Source organism: Phocoena sinus, chromosome 20 (assembly GCF_008692025.1).
Source record: "Phocoena sinus isolate mPhoSin1 chromosome 20, mPhoSin1.pri, whole genome shotgun sequence".
NCBI classification, from domain to species: Eukaryota; Metazoa; Chordata; class Mammalia; order Artiodactyla; family Phocoenidae; genus Phocoena; species Phocoena sinus.
In genome coordinates, this window is record NC_045782.1 from 41,983,689 (window position 1) to 42,003,672 (window position 19,984).

At 52.9% G+C, this 19,984-nt stretch overlaps 1 protein-coding gene across 1 annotated transcript in view; it reads right to left on the minus strand.

Annotated features, from left to right (window-relative positions):
• WNT9B (Wnt family member 9B) overlaps window positions 1–19,984 on the minus strand; it is a 47,823-nt gene that overhangs the window by 6,666 nt on the left and 21,173 nt on the right. The window contains exons 3-6 of the mRNA XM_032617492.1: window positions 18,252–18,303; window positions 17,899–18,057; window positions 17,363–17,690; window positions 350–606 (exon numbers count right to left, since the gene is read on the minus strand). Coding sequence (XP_032473383.1) covers window positions 350–606; window positions 17,363–17,690; window positions 17,899–18,057; window positions 18,252–18,303 — 796 coding nt within the window. The remainder of the gene's footprint in view (window positions 1–349; window positions 607–17,362; window positions 17,691–17,898; window positions 18,058–18,251; window positions 18,304–19,984) is intronic.

Below are 19,984 nucleotides of genomic sequence, written 5' to 3' on the forward strand. Positions count from 1 at the left end.
GCCCTCCTCCCCCCAGCCCTCCTCCCTCCCAGCCCTCCTCCCCCAGCCCTCCTCCCTCCCAGCCCTCCTCCCCCCAGCCCTCCTCCCTCCCGGCCCTCCTCCCCCCCGGCCCTCCTCCCTCCCGGCCCTCCTCCCCCCAGCCCTCCTCCTCCCAGCCCTACTCCCTCCCAGCCCTACTCCCCCCAGCCCTACTCCCTCCCATCCCTCCTCCCCCCAGCCCTCCTCCCCCCAGCCCTCCTCCCTCCCAGCCCTCCTCCCCCCAGCCCTCCTCCCTCCCAGCCCTCCTCCCCCCAGCCTTCCTCCTCTCAGTCCTCCCCCCAGCCCTCCTCCTCCCAGCCTGCCTCCCTACCTCTCTTGAGCAGCCCCGTCCTCCCCTCTAGGCTGCAGTTCCAGCGCTCATGCCGGAACTGAAACTGGCACTCGAGCAGGCTGAGGTGTGCGGCATCCTGCAGGGTCTCAGCCAGGCCTGGCTCCCGCCGGCAGAGCTGCTTCTGCCGGCGGGACAGCTTCAGGAGGTCACACTGCTTCAGGTGGGCCCCACCCTGTGCTGGGGCAGGGGCGGTGCCCAGACCCGGGAAGGGTGTCAGGACCTCCCGCCCGGTTAGGCTAGAGGGGGCAAGAAAGAAGGGAGACCAGTGACCCTTGGGTCGTGACAGGGGAGGAGGAAGGATGACAATCCCTAAGAATGTGGGGCAGGTGAGTGGAAGGGCCTTCCTGGGGGCTGTACTATTCGCCCTTCTAGGAGGGAGGCTGGCCCCATGGGGTCATGCCCCCATTTTACAGAGCAGGAAACCAAGGTGCTTATAACAAGAGCTAGTGAAAGATCTCAAACCCAAGTTTTCCAGAAGCCAAAGTCTCTGCTCTTCTTACCCACTTTATTCCCCAAACTTGCCCAATCAGAAAAATCGTCTGAGGTGCTTATTAAAAATACAGATGCCCAGGATCTATACTTAGCAATTCTGCTTCTCTTGGTCTGGAACAGGACCTGGGAATCTGTATATTTTCCACATTCCCTGGGCAGCTTTGGGGATCAGGGCAGTTTGGGAAACATTGCACATAGCATAGGCTGCTGCCTGGCTTGTATGTTCCTAAGAGAGGCAGGCAGAGGGATGTCAACAGGAAGAAGACGTCCAGCCAGTTTCCCTGGTATCCCTCTCTCGCTTACATTAGGTTGCTGCCCAAGTAATGCCATGCCAACCTAACTTGTTTCCATAATCCCCAGAGAGATCTTTAATCATCTGGCCACTCCATGCCTGTTACAAAAAGATACTTAGGGAATACCTGAATGGATGGAAAGGTGGAAGGATGGAGAGGTGAAGGGAGGAAGGAAGGATGGGTGGATGGACTGACAGGTGGATGAACATGAAGGAAGTATATTTGTATCAGGCCACCAGCTCCAGACTCTTTGCTCTACTATATCTGAAGTCCATGGATGCTGACGTCAGGCTGCCACGTTCCAGTAGCCCGTCACTTCCTAGCTGTGTAACCGAGAAGCACTGATTTTCTCCTCTGGAAAATGGAAAGTGTGATCCTCGCTACCTCCTGGGGCTGCTGGGAGGATTATTTGAAAAGTTACTAACCACAGGGCCTGGGACTTGCTGTTTCACTTTCCTGCTAGCTGGAGTTTCTCAAAACTCTTTCCTCTTGCAAGATGTTTTACTCTCTAACCTGGGCAGAGTCTTCCCTTTGTACAGATAAGGAAACAAAGGTTTTACAAAGAGGCAGTGACTAACGAGTCTTACAGCAGATCAGCAGCAAGGTGGGGACTACAGTGATTTTTTTTTTTTTTTGGCTGTGCCCCGCGGCATCTTATTTCCCCCACCAGGGATCGAACCCATGCCCTCTGGACTACAAATAGAGCTCACCCTCCCTCCGCCCAGAAGCGGTCCATGAGATGTTTCTCCCAGTTCAAAATAAATGCTGTCCTGGGGCTTCCCTGGTGGCGCAGTGGTTGAGAGTCCGCCTGCCGATGCAGGGGACACGGGTTCGTGCCCTGGTCCGGGAAGATCCCACATGCCGCGGAGCGGCTGGGCCCGTGGGCCATGGCCGCTGAGCCTGCGCATCCGGAGCCTGTGCTCCGCAACGGGAGAGGCCACAACAGTGAGAGGCCCGCGTACCGCAAAACAAAAAAAGAATCCTGCAGATGGATGATGCAGCACCTAGGATGGGGTTGGGTTGAGCAGTGGTTTAAGACTAAGAAACCTAACTGCCTTGGGAAGGTGGTTCCACTCATCCAAAGGCTGATGTTTAAAAAATATATATATATATATGCTGTCCTGTACCCTGGTGGCCCTCGGAGTGGGTGAAATATACATCATTCTGGCACCCAGGCTGGAGGAAGCAGCCCCTTTCTGGAATTTGCTGGCCTTGTGGCCGTGGTAAAAGATCAAAGGTGGAACCAAGCGTTGGCTCTTAAAGCTCCTGCTTGGATGTGGCACTTGTCACTTGTGTGGCCAGGTCTGGGCTGCACCCCATAGTGCTCAAGTGCCCCCAGCCAAGGCAAGCCCTGTGGCCAAGCCCTGAGTGGTCAGAGAGGCGCACATCCCACAGAGCCAAGGGCACGGCTCTCCTGTTTGGAGCCACCTGCCCCAGCCAGGACATCTGGTAAACCTTCCCCGTTTACCCCAGGGAGGGTGTGGGTCCTGGCCGGGTCCCAGCTGCCCCCAGAAAGTGCCCGTAGATCCCAAATCCATCAGGTGCAGCCAACCCAGTGTGGATCAAATCTCGGAAACCCCCGAGGAGAGACAGATGCTATCGGGCTCCTCCTGGCCCAGCCTGGCCCTGGGCTCCCCTCCCAGACAGGGTGAGGGCAGGGACCCGTTAATCATTAATCTGGGGGCAAATGGGTAAATTTCCAGTCCACCAGGTCTACACCCAAACCCCTCCCTGCAGTCTGGCAGGAAACCCTTAGAGCTTGACCCTTGGCAGGTCCAGAGCAGAGCCCAATGTCAACTCCAGCCCAGGAGACCCCACCCTGACTGACTTCCGGTGTGGAGGGCAGCTTGGGGGCTGCAGGAGCAAAGGGTGCAGCAGCCATCTAGCCCCTCAAGTGTCTTCCTCCCCACACCAGGGACTGGTGTGAGGGGCAACTTCTGTTCACGCAGTTCTTGTGTTTCAGAAGTTGGGATCTCCCTTGTAGTAGTGATTAACAGATGAGAGAATGAGCAGGGAATGATGGGAATTTTGGCCAATAGGACAGCAGATCCTTCAAGGATCAAATTCCATTATAAGAACAATAGCTATTATTTTTATATCATTATAGCTATATTAAATAATATATAATGTATAATTTATATTCTATTATATAATATTATCTACCACAGGGTTTTTTTTGGCCATGCCATGTGGCTTGTGGGGTCTTAACCCCCTGACCAGAGATTGAACCCAGGCCCAACAGTGAAAGTGCCAAGTCTTAACCACTGGACCATCAGGGAATTCCCTTATCTACCACATTTTGAGTGCTTATTACTAAGCCCTTTAAATTACTCTTTCAGACACTTGTTGGGTTGGCTGCCTACCTGTTCCTTCTATCTACATGGTCACCCTGTCAGCCATTTTATACCATATGATCTTGCTGCTCTGGCCTGCTGATTGGACTACTGAGGATCACATGACCCAGGCTGGGCCAATCAGTTCTTTCTCTGGGAATTTGGAATTTGACTTAAGAGAGCATACATTTGCTTTCTCTCTTTCTTTGACTTAAGAGAGCACACAGTTGTTTTCTCTTTCTTTGGGCTCGTAACTCAAGAGATAGAAAGCTGGTCCAAAGAGAGAGAAAAAGAATGAACCAAAGCCATAGAGAGGAACAGAGGTGAAAACGGGAGGGAGAATTTGGGGAGCTTTTCAGCGCCTGGCCCCAGAGTCTCCCTGTGGTCATCTCTGTTCTTACTTGAGACACTCCTATCTGTAGAACAATGTCAAGGCTGAGAGTCAGTCTGTCTAATTAAGGGTGCCGTCCCTGATCACCATCTTCTGACAGCTGTGCAGTACCAGCACACCCTACCCTGCACTTGTGAGCCAGGCTCGGCAAACACATTTTCCTCCCATCAACAGGCCACTGTTTCTTTAATTTCGTGTAATAGACCCTGTGATTGATGGCCCCAGGAGTCCAGTATAAAGTCGGTTAATTTTATTAGCAGTAATGACACTTAGTAGCGATTAATGGTCAGGAAAGGCAGCCAACCGCACAGGAGCTTCAGGCCGTACTGGGCCCTGGTCTGCCCAGGGCTGCTCTCCAAAAAGGCCCCCTCACACTGCCTCAGGGGCCCCCATAGGACCTAGGAAGACAGCCGAGAGACATACCAGGACCCAGTTTGCCTTTCATTTGTTTTCTATGTTGCACTTTGGGACCATTTTTTCTTTGAAGAAATAGTGGCAGGACATCAAACTTAGAAGATACCTCAACTGATTTCCTTAAACAGTGCTAGTAAATGCTCTGACACAGGCCCTGTGGATGCCAGGGCATCTGCTAGAGACGGTTTCTTCTTGGACCTCAGAAGAATTCTAGGTGTTGCAGGTTCCAATCTATTCCGGGGTCCGTGGGCATGATCCGTTCCCATTGAAGAAACCATTCTATCTGGCACTCCAAGCCTGAGAACCCCACCCCCCAAGCCCTTCTGCAAAAATCTCTACATGTTAGTTGCATCTTGAGGGTAAGATGTACAACCAGAGAAGATCGAGTGAGCTTTGTTGAGTCTAAGGAGTCCAGACAAAATCTGGGGTTTTAATGAAGACACCTCCCCATGGTCAGGTGGGACGCTATCAGTCAAGCAAGCGAGCGGTGTTCTGGACTGAAGAGCAGAGGACAAATAACCTGTAAACTTGCTGATTACCCTTCTGGGCTGAGGGATAAGAGCACCTTCAGGCTCCTGCCTGACTCAAGTGCCCCTGAGCCACCTGGGACCAACCCTTCCCCATCAGTTGCTTCTGCTTTGGCCCAGCTGGTCTGTCTCCCCCATTCCTGTTTCCTGTCGGGCTCTCCCAGGTTGACTTCCAGCGTCTTTTGTCCCATTAGGAAAGCAACCACCCCACGTGACCGGCTCCGTTCGCCTCCCTTCTTTGCCCCCAGCCTGTGCCCCCTCTGTCCTTTGCACCCTCAGCCCATGGCCCTTGGTGGTCAGGTCGATAAGACTGGAAGCCCCCACCCTCACACAATGAGATGCCTTTGGCTTTGACCCCAGAGCCTCCCCAGACACTTTCCAGGCCACCACATCTCCCTCCAAAGTGGGAGAAGTCAAGGGTGCCCCTCCGGACTTCATCTCACATCCCGCGCCCCCAGACCCCCTCTGTCCATGCCTGGTCTTTCCCGCCCATGCCTTCTTTCACCCTGCACAAGGCTCACACCATCCAGTTTTGGCTAAAGCCGCCCCATCTGGGATGACCTTGAAGGAAGCAAAAGTAGGTTCTCCCAGGCTTTGGGGAAGCCTCCCAGGAGACTGCTTTGGTCTATGGTCAACAGGACACCAGGGACCAGCGAACCCCTGAGCAGAACTAGAGTTCACCCTGGAATGATCACCCGCCACTTGCTAGAGTGTGGGGACCAAAGGACCTCAGGCCCCCAAAGCTGTTCTGGCCTGGGTAGTCTGGTCCCAGGTCTGCCCTCACTCACTGGTGACCCCAGGGATGTCCACTCACCCCCTGAGCTCATTCTATCTAACAAATACACCTTGACTAGTGGGAGAGCATGACTGGAGCCTCAGTTCAAATCCCACCTCCGCCTCTTACTAGCTGTTCTACCTTGGGCAAGGCACTTCACCTCTCTGTGCTTGATCTGTGAAATGCAGATAATCACAGGACCTATTTCACATGGTTATTGTGAGGATTAAATGAATTAACATCTGTAGAGCTCTTAGAACAGTATCTGGCACACGGTAAGCGTCATTCTTAAGCATCTACTACGTGCCAGGTGCTGTGCTGGGTGCTGGGACACACACTCATAACCTCAAGGAGCTCACAGTCTGGAGGGAACTTGGCTGGATTCAGAGCACTGCAAACTCTCCCCAGACCCCAGGGGACAGGGAAGGAGAAGGCTCTGAACCAGCCCAAGTCCAAGAGGAACAATAGCTGCTCGGGGGCCTGGATCAGATCTCCTAACACCATCTGGGTAAGACCCTGACCTCAGCCAGTCCCCTCCTGCCTGTAGTGGGAGGCCCGGGGTGGAGAGGTGGCTGAAGGAAGCTCTTGGGAGCTCTCTGGAGAAGGCTCGGCAGGTGTAGAGCACTTCCCATCACCTGGGGGTGCCCAGGCTCTGTTCTCCCACCCCCACCCCCATCCCTGTTTCTGCTTGAGAGGGTCTGATGGTTCCAGAGGAGACCGCCTCTGGGATGTGGGTGGGTGAGCAGGTGGGTGGCACAGGACAAGACTGGCGGTTCCCAGGACACCAGGTAATGCCAGCCTGTCTGGACACTTAGCTGGAGGGACCAGGAGCTGTTCCTGGCACCAGGGCTGGTGCCAACTGCAGGCAGCTACCTGGGAACCAGGAAAGCCTTGCCCTGCCTGGAGCATTGGCCTTGGCCCCGCAAAACCCTATTAGATGCTCTGATAACAGGCTTCCTCCGCTGCAGGGCCATTTGCATGGTAAGTGCACCTTTTGTGCTTTCATCTCAAATATCTCAGCCCACCTCTCCCGCCCTCACTAAATCCCCCTACACACACACACACACACACACACACACACACACACTCACACTGACACTTACACTCCCCACCCCCACCTGCCCTCTCCAGTCCCCACCTTTTCCCAGCAGGGGAGAGTTAGTGAGGACAGTGTCTGGCCCAGGAAAAGAGGGCACATGGCTCCGGGCAGTCCTTCTTCAGAGAGGGGCCCCCTCCACACCCCTGGCTCCTCTCCTCTCCTCCCGCCATCTGAGGGGCCCCGAGGTTTACTCTGCTGAGAAGCACATCCCTCTCTCCATCCTTCAGACTCCTCTCTCCTTGACAAGACTCACCGTCACCTCATACGTCCTCCATGAGGATGTCCTTACTGAGCAGCCTTAATGGCAGATTTGGCAGGTGCCGTTTCCCACTTTTCCTCCAACTCCCCCTCCCCCATCCCTTCACTCACTCTTTTATTTAAATATCAATATTGAGCATCAGCTTCAGGCCACAGAAGAGCAAAACAAACCAGACTGCTCACTACATCCCTGTCTGGGTCTCAGCCTTCCTTTCCTCCCCACCTCTTAGCCTCAGAAGCCACCTTGAGGACTGAATCAGCACACCTCCCCGCCCCCACCAGCCCACCCCTGGTTCAGAGAGAAAAGAGACTGGCCCAGCTGTGGGCTTTATCTCTCCCAGAACAGCTCCACTTCCTGTTTTGCAGCCACCCGACTGGGCTGCCTGCTGAGGATGGCATCGTGGAGACCAGTGTGCAGGAGCTAAGTGGGCAGCAAGCAGGCCGCCCAACGATCTCGGGTATTTAGAGCCTGGCTGGTGCAACATCTGTGGAGGAAATGCTTCCCCCTTCCTCCTGTCTCCCTGCCACTCCGCTCAGGCTCAGGCTGAAGCTGAGGAGGGGAAGTCTTTGTCCCTGGCATGGATGGATCGGGTGGCACAGTGGCCATGGAGGGTACCAAAATCACTCCTGTGCAAAGGAATCCCTCCCCTTCACGAGTCTGGGATGATGAGCATCTCCCCCCCTTCCCTGGCTGGGTCCAAATGTACGCCACTTGAATCATTATATTCTAGGGCTGGGGAAACCCTTCAGGATCACCCAGTCCAGATGTTTTGCCCTGATGGCTTCTGGGAGGTACCCCAGAGGCTTCTGCAGTGCAGGCAGGAAGGCAAGAGGTTTGCCAAGTATGCAAGTCTCTGCTTTGATCTGTCTGGTGCCCTGGAAGTTCATGTAAGATTTTTGTCCAAGATGATCCACTGAGCTGGTGGCAGGGCTGGGACTGCACCCTGGGTCTCCTGATTGTTTCCATCAAGACTGACGGTCTCTGCTTTCAGTTTTTTTCTTTTTTTTGCGGTACGCGGGCCTCTCACTGTTGTGGCCTCTCCCCTTGCGGAGCACAGGCTCCGGACGCGCAGGCTCAGCGGCCATGGCTCACGGGCCCAGCCGCTCCGCGGACCGAGGCACGAACCCGTGTCCCCTGCATCGGCAGGCGGACTCTCAACCACTGCGCCACCAGGGAAGCTCTGCTTTCAGTTTTAATGTAACACTTCAGGGAAGCAAAAGCAGCCTTCACCATAGTAAATGTCTACGGTGATCGGAACGCAAGGCTGGTAGGATTGAAGGGAAGGAAGACTGGTCAGGACTCCTCTGGCCCCCTGAGCAGCTGAAAGGAGAGAGGGCCCTAGTCTAAAACTCAGTTTCTTTTCAGCCAAGAGTCAGAAATAAAGCTTGGAGCAGTGGCCTGCCAATTCATATTGAAGTGTGAGAGTCTGATATAATAATGCCAGTACCTGAGAACATACTTTGCTAGACAGAGGAAGCTCAAAGGAGAGAGCCTGGGATCATGAAGAGAAGAGAGAAAGGGGAAGTCTGGGGTGAGGAAAGGAAGGGGAGGAGAGAAGGGGGGCTGGAAGCCTTAAGATAAGCTTCCCCAGCTTCTTGGGTTCACAGGCCCAGCCCTGACCCAGGGGAGGAGTCGTTTAGGGGACACAGCATGGGGATGACAGGGAAAGGCAAGTAGTCGCTGATGCTGTATCATCTTGGGGCAGCCAACACCCACACCCAGCTCTGCCCCGACCATGGGATCCTGGCTCATGGGCTGGCCAACTTTGGCCAAGTTTTTTTTTTTTTTTTTTTTTGCGGTACGCGGGCCTCTTACTGTTGTGGCCTCTCCCGTTGCGGAGCACAGGCTCTGGACGCGCAGGCTCAGCGGCCATGGCTCACGGGCCCAGCCGCTCCGCGGCATGTGGGATCTTCCCGGACCAGGGCATGAACCCGTGTCCCCTGCCTCGGCAGGTGGACTCTCAACCACTGTGCCACCAGGGAAGCCCTGGCCAAGTTTTTTTAACCATAGTAAGTTGACCAACTAACCAGCTTGGCAGGCTCTTGGATGGTCACCCTTATCCCTGTGGACAGGCAGGCTCAGGCTGGGCTGTGGGCCCTGGGAGGGCCTGGCCCCTGGTGAATGCCCTGTGATGTGGACAATTCCACAGTTTACGTATGCTCTCGGAGGAGAGGTTCCACGCTGCAGATTCCACTTGTCCTCCTGCAGGTCCCAGGGATGGCTCATGCCCCTCCACACCCCTCCCCTCAGCCCTAAGGATAGCAGGAACCTCCAGCCTGGTCAAGGAGCTGCTCCCTGAGTATGCCTAGTGAGGGCCCGAGTGGTCAGGACAGCCCCAGGGTATGGATGGAGTTATAAATGGCTTCCCTGAGAATACAGCAGGGTCCTCCAGAGCAGGACCAGGACAACTTCCCACCTCGGAATCTCCTGGATGCAGAGCCAACCAGGGTTGTAACAAAGGGCCCCTCCCCTCACGCCAGGCCATGCTCTTCCTTGTCTTCCTGCCATGGCTAACTCAGTCCAACCTCCATGCCTTTCTTCATGCTGTAATTGCTACCTGGGTTGCCTTTCCCAGTCTAAAAGCCCTCGTGGATCCTCTGGACTCTTATAACCACAGCCTTTTTCAACACTTGACTCAAAAATGCAGGGAATGGGAAAGGTGATCCTGAGGCCCTATCCAGCTCTAGTAGCCTAAGATGCTTGTCTGCCTCTTCCAGGAAGTCCTCCTTACTTGCCAGCCCCATCCCACTCTAACCATCCAACTTCTTTGTCTTCTCCCAGTTGTTCGGATGTAGTACCATTAGTTCTGCACGGCTCACTTATTTTCTTCCTCCTCAGGGCTGTATAGACAGTCTCTCCAAGTAGGCTGTAACCCCCTTAGCAGAGGTCCTGGTTTCTCATCCCCTGAGGCACCCCCATCCCCAACCCAGGCACCTGCTGACTGCATACATCCCTCAGGTGTTAACTGCCAGGCAGAGTATAGCTCCAGGCTCTCCCTCAGTCCCCTCCACTCCCAGGTCCAACCACCGGCCTCCCTACTGTCTCACTCCCAGGTTGCAGGGGTTACCTAATATCCCCCATCCTCACCACCAGACCTTCCCAAGCTCAAGCCTCTAAGGCTCTGGAAGGGCGTGGCTCTGGAGGGGTGTGGCTCTGGAGAAGCTTCCCTGTGGCCATGCCTGCCCCAGCCCTCAAACTGGGATCTGGACCGACCCAGATCTCAGGGCAGTCTGGCCTCAGTCAGTCAGACCCTGACTCCTCCAACCAGCTCAGCCCCTATGGGGACAGGGAGAGCTAGGCTGCCTTCCTCTGAACCCCAGTTTCTGGGGACAAGCTGTGCTTGGGCAGCCAGAGCCTCCCTTTGATACACAGTGAGAACTCAGCCCAGGTCTTTCTTTAAAACTCAATGTACCCAACCTCTCGTGATGACACGTGACAGGTTCACAAAATTTTATCCAAGACTCCGGACTCCAGAAATCTCCGACAACTACAATTTTGGGGTACAGTTGTGGCGAACTCATATGGCAGCAAGACTTGGCCTGAGCCAAAGTGAGAATATTTATGGTCTATATTTATCCCAGCATGTAGATGTTTTTCTGCAAAAATAATCGTGTCCGATTACTGGGGGCTGCCCTATACCTTGCTAGGGATATGATGTTATACGTGGTATGAGTATTATATTATCTTGCTAAAATTTGAAAACTCCTGAAATCTGAAACACATCTGGCCTCAAAGGGATTGTCACTATGGGGAAAGCAGACCTTCTCTGCTCTTGCCCTAAAACTAGTCTCTTTGGAATTTCCAAGACAGACTGAACATGGTGGTTTGATTTTCTCTTGACTCTTTGAGACCCTTCACCCTCTCTCTTCAGCCTCTCCAGTGAGAGGGTCTGGGCTTGAGGTGTCTGCCCCACCCCCAGCTCATCTCTGCTGCCCCCAGGATTCCCATGGAAGGCCAGGTGTGGTTGACCTCCGGAGTCTGATGGGGGCTAGTGCCTGCTCTCTGCTTTGCTTCCCATTCCTTTGCTGACAGAGGCCAGGTCATGGCCAAGCAGCATGTGCCTGAGAGGGCCATGCAGAAAGAGCAAACATGATGGGGCAGAGAGGGAGGTTCTGGGGGCGAGGAAGGGTCAGCAAAAGGGAGAGGGGACTGCCCACTCCGACACTCACTGTGGACCAGGAAGCAATGCTAGGGACCGTGGGTGGAGTCAACCAACAACAGGGCCCCAAGACTTCCGCTTAAAGGGCACTATGCACGAATCGGAGACGTGAGCACATAAAAAATTAGGTAACAAAGCAAGAGCTGAAGACATGCAGTGCGAGAGATACCTACGACACATGCCAAGTGAGAGATGTAGGCTATGGGGTGGAGGGCTCAGAGGGTCAGAGCTGCCCAGGGGAAGGCAGGCCTCAGCTGGTAGTCAACAGGCGCAGGAGGCAGGGTTGAAGAGGTTGGCTCCGGGTTCTGACAGACTAGAATTCAAATCTAGGTGCTGCCCGCCACTGGCTCTGTGACTGTGGGCAAGGCACTTGGCCTCTCTGAGCTTCCCCCCACGCCCCCACTCACCTGTAAATGAGGATAATTCCACAAGCATTTACCTCCTGGGATGTCACAATGGTTAAATGAGATTATGCACGTAAAGGGCTGAGTATAGGAAGGATTCAAATTATATAACGACTGGATAAAGACGAAGAGAGGAAGGAACAGATGTCAAAAAGATACTCCTTAACCTGGGATGCTCTAAGACGGGCCACTAGGTTTCCTGGACTCCATACATGTGGAGAGCATTTCAGCACTTTTATATACATAAAACCCTCATAACGACCCTACAAGGTAAGGATAAGCCCATTTTATAGATGGGGAAACTGAGGTCAGAGCAGTTAACTGACTTGCTCTGGGTCACAACTAGTAAGTGGTTGGCTGGAGGATTTGAACTCGATCTGTGTGATTCCAAGTCCAGCGCTCCTTACACTATAGCAGGGCATTAGGCTGGCTCCCATCCTGCTCAGGCTGATGCCAGGGTGAGGGTCTCCCTCACAGCACCTGGCCCACCTCCTCCTGAGCCCAACTTCTACCTGAGCACACAAGCCTAAAGGCACCAGAACCTCTCTTCCTTAGGAGATTCCAGCCCAGGTGTCCCCCGGACCCCTTGCTTCTCTCTCTTCTGTTTCCTCCCCACTCAGCCTCAGAAACTCCACCACCGTCCACTGAGGAGGCTGGTTTGACCCCAGCTCTAGAGCCCAGCTCCTCACGGGTTACAGCTGAGCCCAGAGACAAGCTAGCCTAAATTCCTTCCCCCAATGCAATGATTCTTATCAGCGATGTTTGGCTTGCAATCCACCACCCCAAAGCAGTAAAATTTCTTTTACCCTTTCTTCCCTCCAACCGTGTTTTTCTCAGGACCCAGTCAATTCCTAAAACTGTTTTAAAAAAAACATCCAAATACATAAAACACTTAGGAATAATTTTTTAAATGTTGGCAAGACCTATACACTGAAAATTACAAGACACTGCTGAAAGAAATCTTAAAAGCCCCCAAAAGAGAGATATGGGCGGTTTATAAACCTGAAGACTCAATTGGTTAGAATGCCAATCATCTGTAAGTTGATTTATAGATGCAATGCAATCCCAGTCAAAATCCCAGCAGTCCTTCCTGCAGATATTGACAAGTTGATACTAAAATTTATGTGGAAATACAAAGGATCTAGAGTAGCCAAAACAATTTTGAAAAAGAAGGACAGAACTTATAGTACTTGGTTTCAAGACTTACCATACAGCTACAGTAATCAAGACTGTGGTATTGGCCTAAAGATACGCTTATGGAATAGAATAGAGAGTCCAGAAATAAGCCCTCATATATTGGGTCAATTAATTTGCAACAAAGATGACGATGAAAAAAGGATCATCTTTTTGACAAATGGTGCTGGAACAAGTGGATATCTACATGGAAGACAATAAACTTCAACGCTTACCTCACACCATCCACACAAATTAACCCCAAAAGAATCATAGACCCGAGTGTAAAAGCTAAAACTATGAAGTTTCTAGAAGAAAACATAGGAGGAAATCTTTGCAGCCTCTAAGAGGCAGAGATTTCTTGGATGAGACACACAAAAAGCACAAACCATACAAGAAAAAGTTCAAAAGTTGTACTTCATCACAATTAAAATCTTCTGTTCTTCATAAGATAACAATAAGAAAATGAAAAGGCAAGCTACAGACAGGGGAAAAATATTGCCAATACCTTCTGACAAAGGACTTATATCCAAAATATGTAAAGAACTCTTACAACTCAATAAGACAAATAACCCAAAGAAAAAGACATTCAAATGACCATATGATCCAAATAACCAGTCCTAGATATGTATTCAAGAGAAATAAAAACATATGTCCACAAAAAGGGATGTACATGAATGTTCATAGCAGCTTTATTTGGAATAGCCCCAAACTGGAAACGATCCAAATGTCCATCAACTGGTGAATGAATAAACAAATTGCAGTACATCCATACGGTGGAATACTACTCAGCAGGAAAAAAGGAATGTGCTCCTGATACATGCAACAACATGGATGAATCTCAAAAAGTTAATTTGAAAAAAAAAATTATTTTGAGCAAAAGAATTCATACACAAAAGGCTATATACCATATGATTCCATTTATATGAAATTCTACAATGGGCAAAACTAAAGTGACAGAAAGCAGGGAAGTGGTGAAGGGGGTGCTGGTGGGAGCGTGTTGACTGCAAAGGAGCACCAAAGATCCTTTGGGATGATGGCACTGTTCCATATAGCAATTGTGGTGGTGGTTACACAGGGTATACATTTGTTAAAACCTAAACCATGGGGGCTTCCCTGGTGGTGCAGTGGTTGAGAGTCCGCCTGCCGACGCAGGGGACACGGGTTTGTGCCCCGGTCCGGGAGGATCCCACATGCCGTGGAGCGGCTGGGCCCGTGAGCCATGGCCCCTGAGCCTGCGCGTCCAGAGCCTGTGCTCCGCAACGGGAGAGGCCGCAACAGTGAGAGGCCCGCGTACCACAAAAGAAAAGAAAAGAAAAAAAAAACCCAAACCGTGCACTTAGAATACATGCATTTTATTGCATGTAATGTTGATTTGGAAAAAAAATTAAGGTTGTGTTTTGCGTCTTCACAATGATGACACTTCCACAACCCAAGGGGATGGTTAGAACCCTAGCAACCACCAAGAGTGAGCCTGTACTGAGCACTTAGTATGTGCCAGGCACCCTACCAGGCCCTTTCATCCGTTGTCTGAATTAAGCCTCACATCAGCCTTTAGGATGGGTATTATCATCACCCAAAGCTCAGACAGGTTAAGACATGTGCCTGGAGTCACACAGCTAGCAAGAGGCAAAACCAGGATTCAAACTAAGTTCTAGACCACTCAAAAGCCTGTGCTTTCATAAACGGATCTGTACCATCCCTAGATAGGAAAGAAACCCAAACAGGGCAGAGGTCACACATTTAAAGAGCACCACCAAAGTCAACTACGATTTTAAAAGCTGCATCCGCAGGAACTATTTCTAGATACAAAATTCACTGAGATGACTTTTGACAAGGCCTAACGTATACCCAGCTCATCACATAATACAGTGAGTGTTCATTTATAAAACACCACAGAACTTAAGATTTGCAGAATTCCCAAGCCATCTGAGCCAAAACATGAGCTCGTGAGTAATGCTAGACTTCCAAGCCAGGACCAGCTGGTTAGGGAACATTAGGACCTCCAGATGCTAAAGACCTTGAAGGCAAGTGACTCGATCGTGGACAACACTGAGAGTGGTCCAGAGCCAGGACAAACCTGGTCCACCTTCCATCCCACTGTCATCGTGCCATCCTCTGGGAGCCCACCTGATACCCGAGCAGGACTCAGTGCATCCTATCTCACTGCTGAGGACAGAGGAGAATGCTGTGACCTCACCCATCCCGCTACAGCCAAGAATCTGACAGATTTAACCAAGTAGGGGAGGGGGCAACCCTCTACCTCCTCACCCTCTGCAGCTCCTTTGCAGCTGCAGCTCTCCTCGGTGACCACACAGTATTAGCTCTAGTGGCTAATACTCTCTGTAGAACAAAGAGTCCAGATTGGCGGCAGGACCTGGTTTCTATCCTGCCTCTCCCGCTAGCTTGCTGTGTGACATAGCGTGAGTCACTGAAACTTTCTCACCCTCAGTTTCCTTTTGGGAACTATTTACACCCATCCTGTATACCTCAGGAATGGGTCTGAGGATCAGATGGCAGAGGGGCTGAACAAGAAAATTATTTGTAAACTGCAATACTAGTTACGTTATTATCGGCATCACCAGAATTAGGTACTAGGCTCAAGTAAAAGCACCAGAAGCAGTTGCTGGCTCACTGATTTGGGGATGATGGTTCCTTCATCTGAAAAATAGGAATAATAATACATGACCTGCTTGAAGCAGGGAGTTAGACCAGAGAAACTTTGGGGGTCACTTCCAGCTCTAAAGCCTGATTCTATGATCTTAAAAACCCCAAGAAGATTGGCCTCACCTGCTCTCCTGATGTCTGAATTTTCTTTTATCAGGATGCCAAAACACTTGATCTTATAATCAGAAATGAGACTTCAGATGCAAATGACCTAGAGGGGGGAGAAGCACATTGCCTCCCATTCTCACTACAGTGTTATAGATTCCTTCCAGAGAGCGAATTCGGATAGTACGATGGAGAACCTGGCCTAACTGAGTCATGAAAGGGCTTCCTCAGTGAGAATTCGGGCTGCATCCTGTCTGTTCTCTGAGACCAAACACAGAACAGCACAAAACCCCAGTTTTAGCTTATTCTCTGAACATTTTTCCTCCTCCCCAGACTGGGGTGGTGGTGGCTTGAGTGTATATTGCCAGCTCTGTCCAGGGGGGCTCATGACTTGGAAGAGGTTCCCTCTCAGCCCCAACCCATGCCTGATCCACCATCTCCCTTTTCATTTCCAAGACTGCCCCCTTGCTCACGGCCCTCAAATTCTAAACCCGTGCACTGCCACAAACTCCTTTCCCTTCCAACCACACCATCCTGGGTGGTTCCAGCTTCCTGGAGCCCCTCTCCTCCCATCTCATCTGGCCCTTGCCCCATCCTCAACCTCCAAACCCAAGCAAACACAAGGATTGTGAAAATGAGCTGATATCCAAGAGGATGCAGGCACCATTTGTCCACACCCCTCTCCTGCCCCCACTTTCCATTCCAGCTCAGAAACCCCTGCTGGGGCTGGAATATCAAGACACTGTATCTCCTTAATAATTTGTAACATTAGTTGAGTATTTACTATGTGCCAGACCCTGTTTTAAGTGCTTTACATGCACTAACTCACACGATCCTCATATGAAATAAGCACTATTATTCTCATTTTAAGGATAAGAAACTGAGGTACAGAAAGGTTAAGTGACTTGGCCAAGAGCACACAGCTAGCAACCAGATGGATTGGGGATTGAGCCCAGAGTCTGTGCCCTATAACCATTTTATCCTGTCTGCTGAGGCAGGAGCAGTGCCTTTTCAAGACTGAAATCATTGGGAAACGAACATGAATGCACAGTGCTCTTGAAGTGGATAGAGAGGCTCAGTCATATCAAGTTTAGCCCCTTCTCTGTACAAAAGGGAACAGTGAGGCCAGAGACTAAGTGATCTTCCCAAGTCACCAGCAAGCTGAGCCCTGAGCTAGGGTCTGGGCTGATGCCACCCGCTATATATTTCAGGAGCGGCCACTGCCCACAGCCAAGGCATGTTTTAACCAGGGGTCATGACCTGGAAATTAGCCCACAGCCCTTATTCCAGCCTGTGCGGGACCTCTCAGACCCTCTCAGACCCTTATTCGCCCCCTCCCTGCCAGGTCCTTAAGAGCAGTCTCTGGCAGGTCACTTGCTTCGTGGTTTATGTTTTTTGGTTTTTGTTTGTTTGTTTTTGCCTTTGCTGGGGTCAGACTGTAAACCTCACCTTGATTTGGGGTGAGGATCACAAAAAGTGCCATGATTTAAAGTAAGAGACTGTATATATTTAGAACAGGCTTTGGGTGGAGGTCAGGAAAGTCCCTTCACACCCACGACCCCATCTCCCACCCCAAGTCCCTGCAATTCAGGGTCAGAGAAGGAGGGACAATTGCCCTGTAACGTGCTCTCCAAACACTGCCCACTCCCACCCATTCTCTCCCCAATTGTCACCCCCAACTCTGACCCTCCTTTTCCAATCATGTATACCGCCTCCTCTCTTACTCTCTTCGTCATTCTCCTGAGAAGTCACCCGACGCCAGGTCTGAGATTTGGTTGGGTTTCGCCCACAGACGGTTCCCTCCCGCTCTCCAGCTGACACTCCCCACGGTCCGCAGGTTCCCCCATCCCTCTTGGATCAGCGCGATCCCCTCCCCCGGCCTCGGTAACAACCCACCCCACCCATCCAGCCAGCCCTCCGGGTCTCCGCTCTGCGGGGCGAAGGCAGAGGGTCGGGAGGGAGCCCCAGGCAAGGACGGGTGGCTGGACAGAGCCCAGGACGGGGGCGGACAGGGCACCGAGTGAGGATCCGAGAGGGCATCCGAGCGCGGGAGGGACGCCTTGGACAGGCAGGGACAGGGAGCCCCGGGGAGGACGGGGACAAGGTCCGAAACGCCTGCAGAGTCCGGGAGCTTGGGTGGGGGTCTGAGACCCGGCCGAGGGGGCGGGATGAGGTCTCGGATAGGACGGGGTGAGAAGAGCGGCGGTGAAGGGGACCAGAGCCCGGACGCTAGAAGGTGGGATCCGGGTCTGAGTCGGGGAAGCCAGAGAAGGCGTTCTGGGCGCGAACTCCGACCCCGAGATGGGGCTGGGTATCACCGGGGCTAAGGTCTGAGTTCGAGATCCCGCCGGGGCCAGGGCCAGCGGAAGGGAAAAGTTGGCCTTGCTGCAGCGGGAGGAGGGGAAGGCAGGCGGGCCGGGGCGCGGCGGGCACTGACCCGAAGTAGGCGGCGGCGGCGGCGGCGGGCAGCGCCAGCAGGCAGAGCGCGGCGAGGGCCAGCGCGGGCGGGGGGCGCATGATGCCGGCGGCGCGGCGACCTGTCGCATCTCCTCGCGCCGCTCAGCGCTAGCAGCGCCGCCACCAGCCGCCCGCGGGGCTTTAAACCCCGGAGGGGCGGAGCGGGCGGGCGGACAGGAGCGGCGCTGGCTGCGCACCCCCGCAGGCGGCGAGCCCCCCGCCTCATTGGCCCCGCCGGCTTGCCCCGCCCCGTCGCGGGTGGGGCCACCGCCCCGGGTCCGCCCCCGCCCCGCCCCCAGCTCCCGCGCCCACCCTCCCCAGGTGAGAGCTCACCTGACGCGGTGCGGGCCTGGAGACGCGGCGGCTGAACGTGAAGGTCCCGCGCCTGGAGAGGCGAAGATGGGGGTATGAGCCGGGGACCAGGGAGTTTTTGCCCCTCCGGGCGGGGTGGAGGCACACGCAGGATACCTTCCCCCAAAGGACAAGGGGGCGTAGAAGGAGGGAGGCGCCTGGAGTCTGAGCAGAAGTAGTGTCTCGTCCGCTCTCTAGACGGGCCGGTGCGGGTCCCTCTGCCCAGGCTCCACGACTCCGAAGGCAGGGCCGGCTGTGGATGCAGAGCCGCTCTTCCAGAGCAGGAGAAATGCACGTCTAACGGCAAAGGGAGTCCTGGTTGGGGCCGGGGTGGGGGTCCCTTGGTCAGAGCGGAGTGGGGAGAAGGGAGCCCAGTTTCTAAACAGGAGACTGTCAGGAAGGACGTCTCAGTGAGCATTTGCTGATGTTCATGGAACAAAAATGCAGATCCTTTGGTCAGTGAGGGCAGGCAGAGCCAGGATGGGGGTGGGAGAGGAACCTGCTTTCTTCCAAAGAGTGTAGACGCCAGAACTTCTGTCAGACAGGGTGGAGGTGTCCAGTGTTGGGCCATAAAGCTCTGTCTTGCTTATTCTTTTTTAAAGTTTAACCCCAATTCCTGCAGCGAAGGTGCAGTGATCAAGGCAGTGTGTGGCACCCATCTAAGAGGGAGGCATACAACAAATGGCCCAAGCAAGATTTAATATGTTTTTGAGAGTCTTGAACACTGGGTCAAATCAAGCAAAACAAAATAGAACTTGCACTGAATGTCAAGATCTGCATGTAAAGTTTCCAAAAAATCAACCATGCATGCGGAACATCAGGTGACAGTGACCTTGGCTTTGTGAACACAAAGGCGCTGGGAGACTGGTGGGAAGATGGGAGCCGCAATATTAAGAGGAAGCCCCCAGCCATAGTGAACCTCTCTGGGCTCAGTTCCCCTGTCCAATGAGGGGAGTGATTAGCTAATGCATGATCTTTAACAACTCTGACAGCGATATCGCATCTCATGGCTCTGTTTATTGAGGCACACGGTCCAGTGTGGTGGCCAGAGACATGAATTCAAATCACGTAAATTATGAACCTCAGATATGAAATGGGGATGACGATAAATATCTCACAGGATTTTTGTGCAAATAAGAGTGCATGCCATGGGAGTTCCCTGGAGGTCCAGTGGTTAGGACTCCATGCTTTCACTGCCAAGGGCACAGGTTCAATCCCTGGTCGGGGAACTAAAATCCTGCAAGCAGCGTGGTACGGCCAAAAAAAAAGAGTGATGCCAAATGCCTAGCAGGTGCTGGCACTCAGTATCAGGGGTTGTTATAACTGCAGGTATGACCAGTGGTGTGCTGCATGGCGGGGTGGGTGGGAGTCTGATTTATATCATTTGCAGATGCCCGTGCTGCAAATGTTGCCACCGTGGCTGATTTCAAGCTACCAATGTGGCATCATCCTTGATCTAAGGAGTTAGGAAGAGATTTGCACAGGTGGCTCCACAAGCCAGTCCAAACCAGCTCCAGCACACAACTAGTAAGACCTTGAACCAGGCTCAACGAGGCTCAGAGGAGGGGAGGCCAAGCTGGACCAGTGTGAGTCAGAGAGGAAAAAGAGCCCCCACCAGGCGCCAGCCACCCCAATGGGCACCTGAGTTCGGGCAGGTGAGGAGGGAGCTGCCCCAGCTGCCCCTCATGCCCATGGGCACCCACCATACATACAAG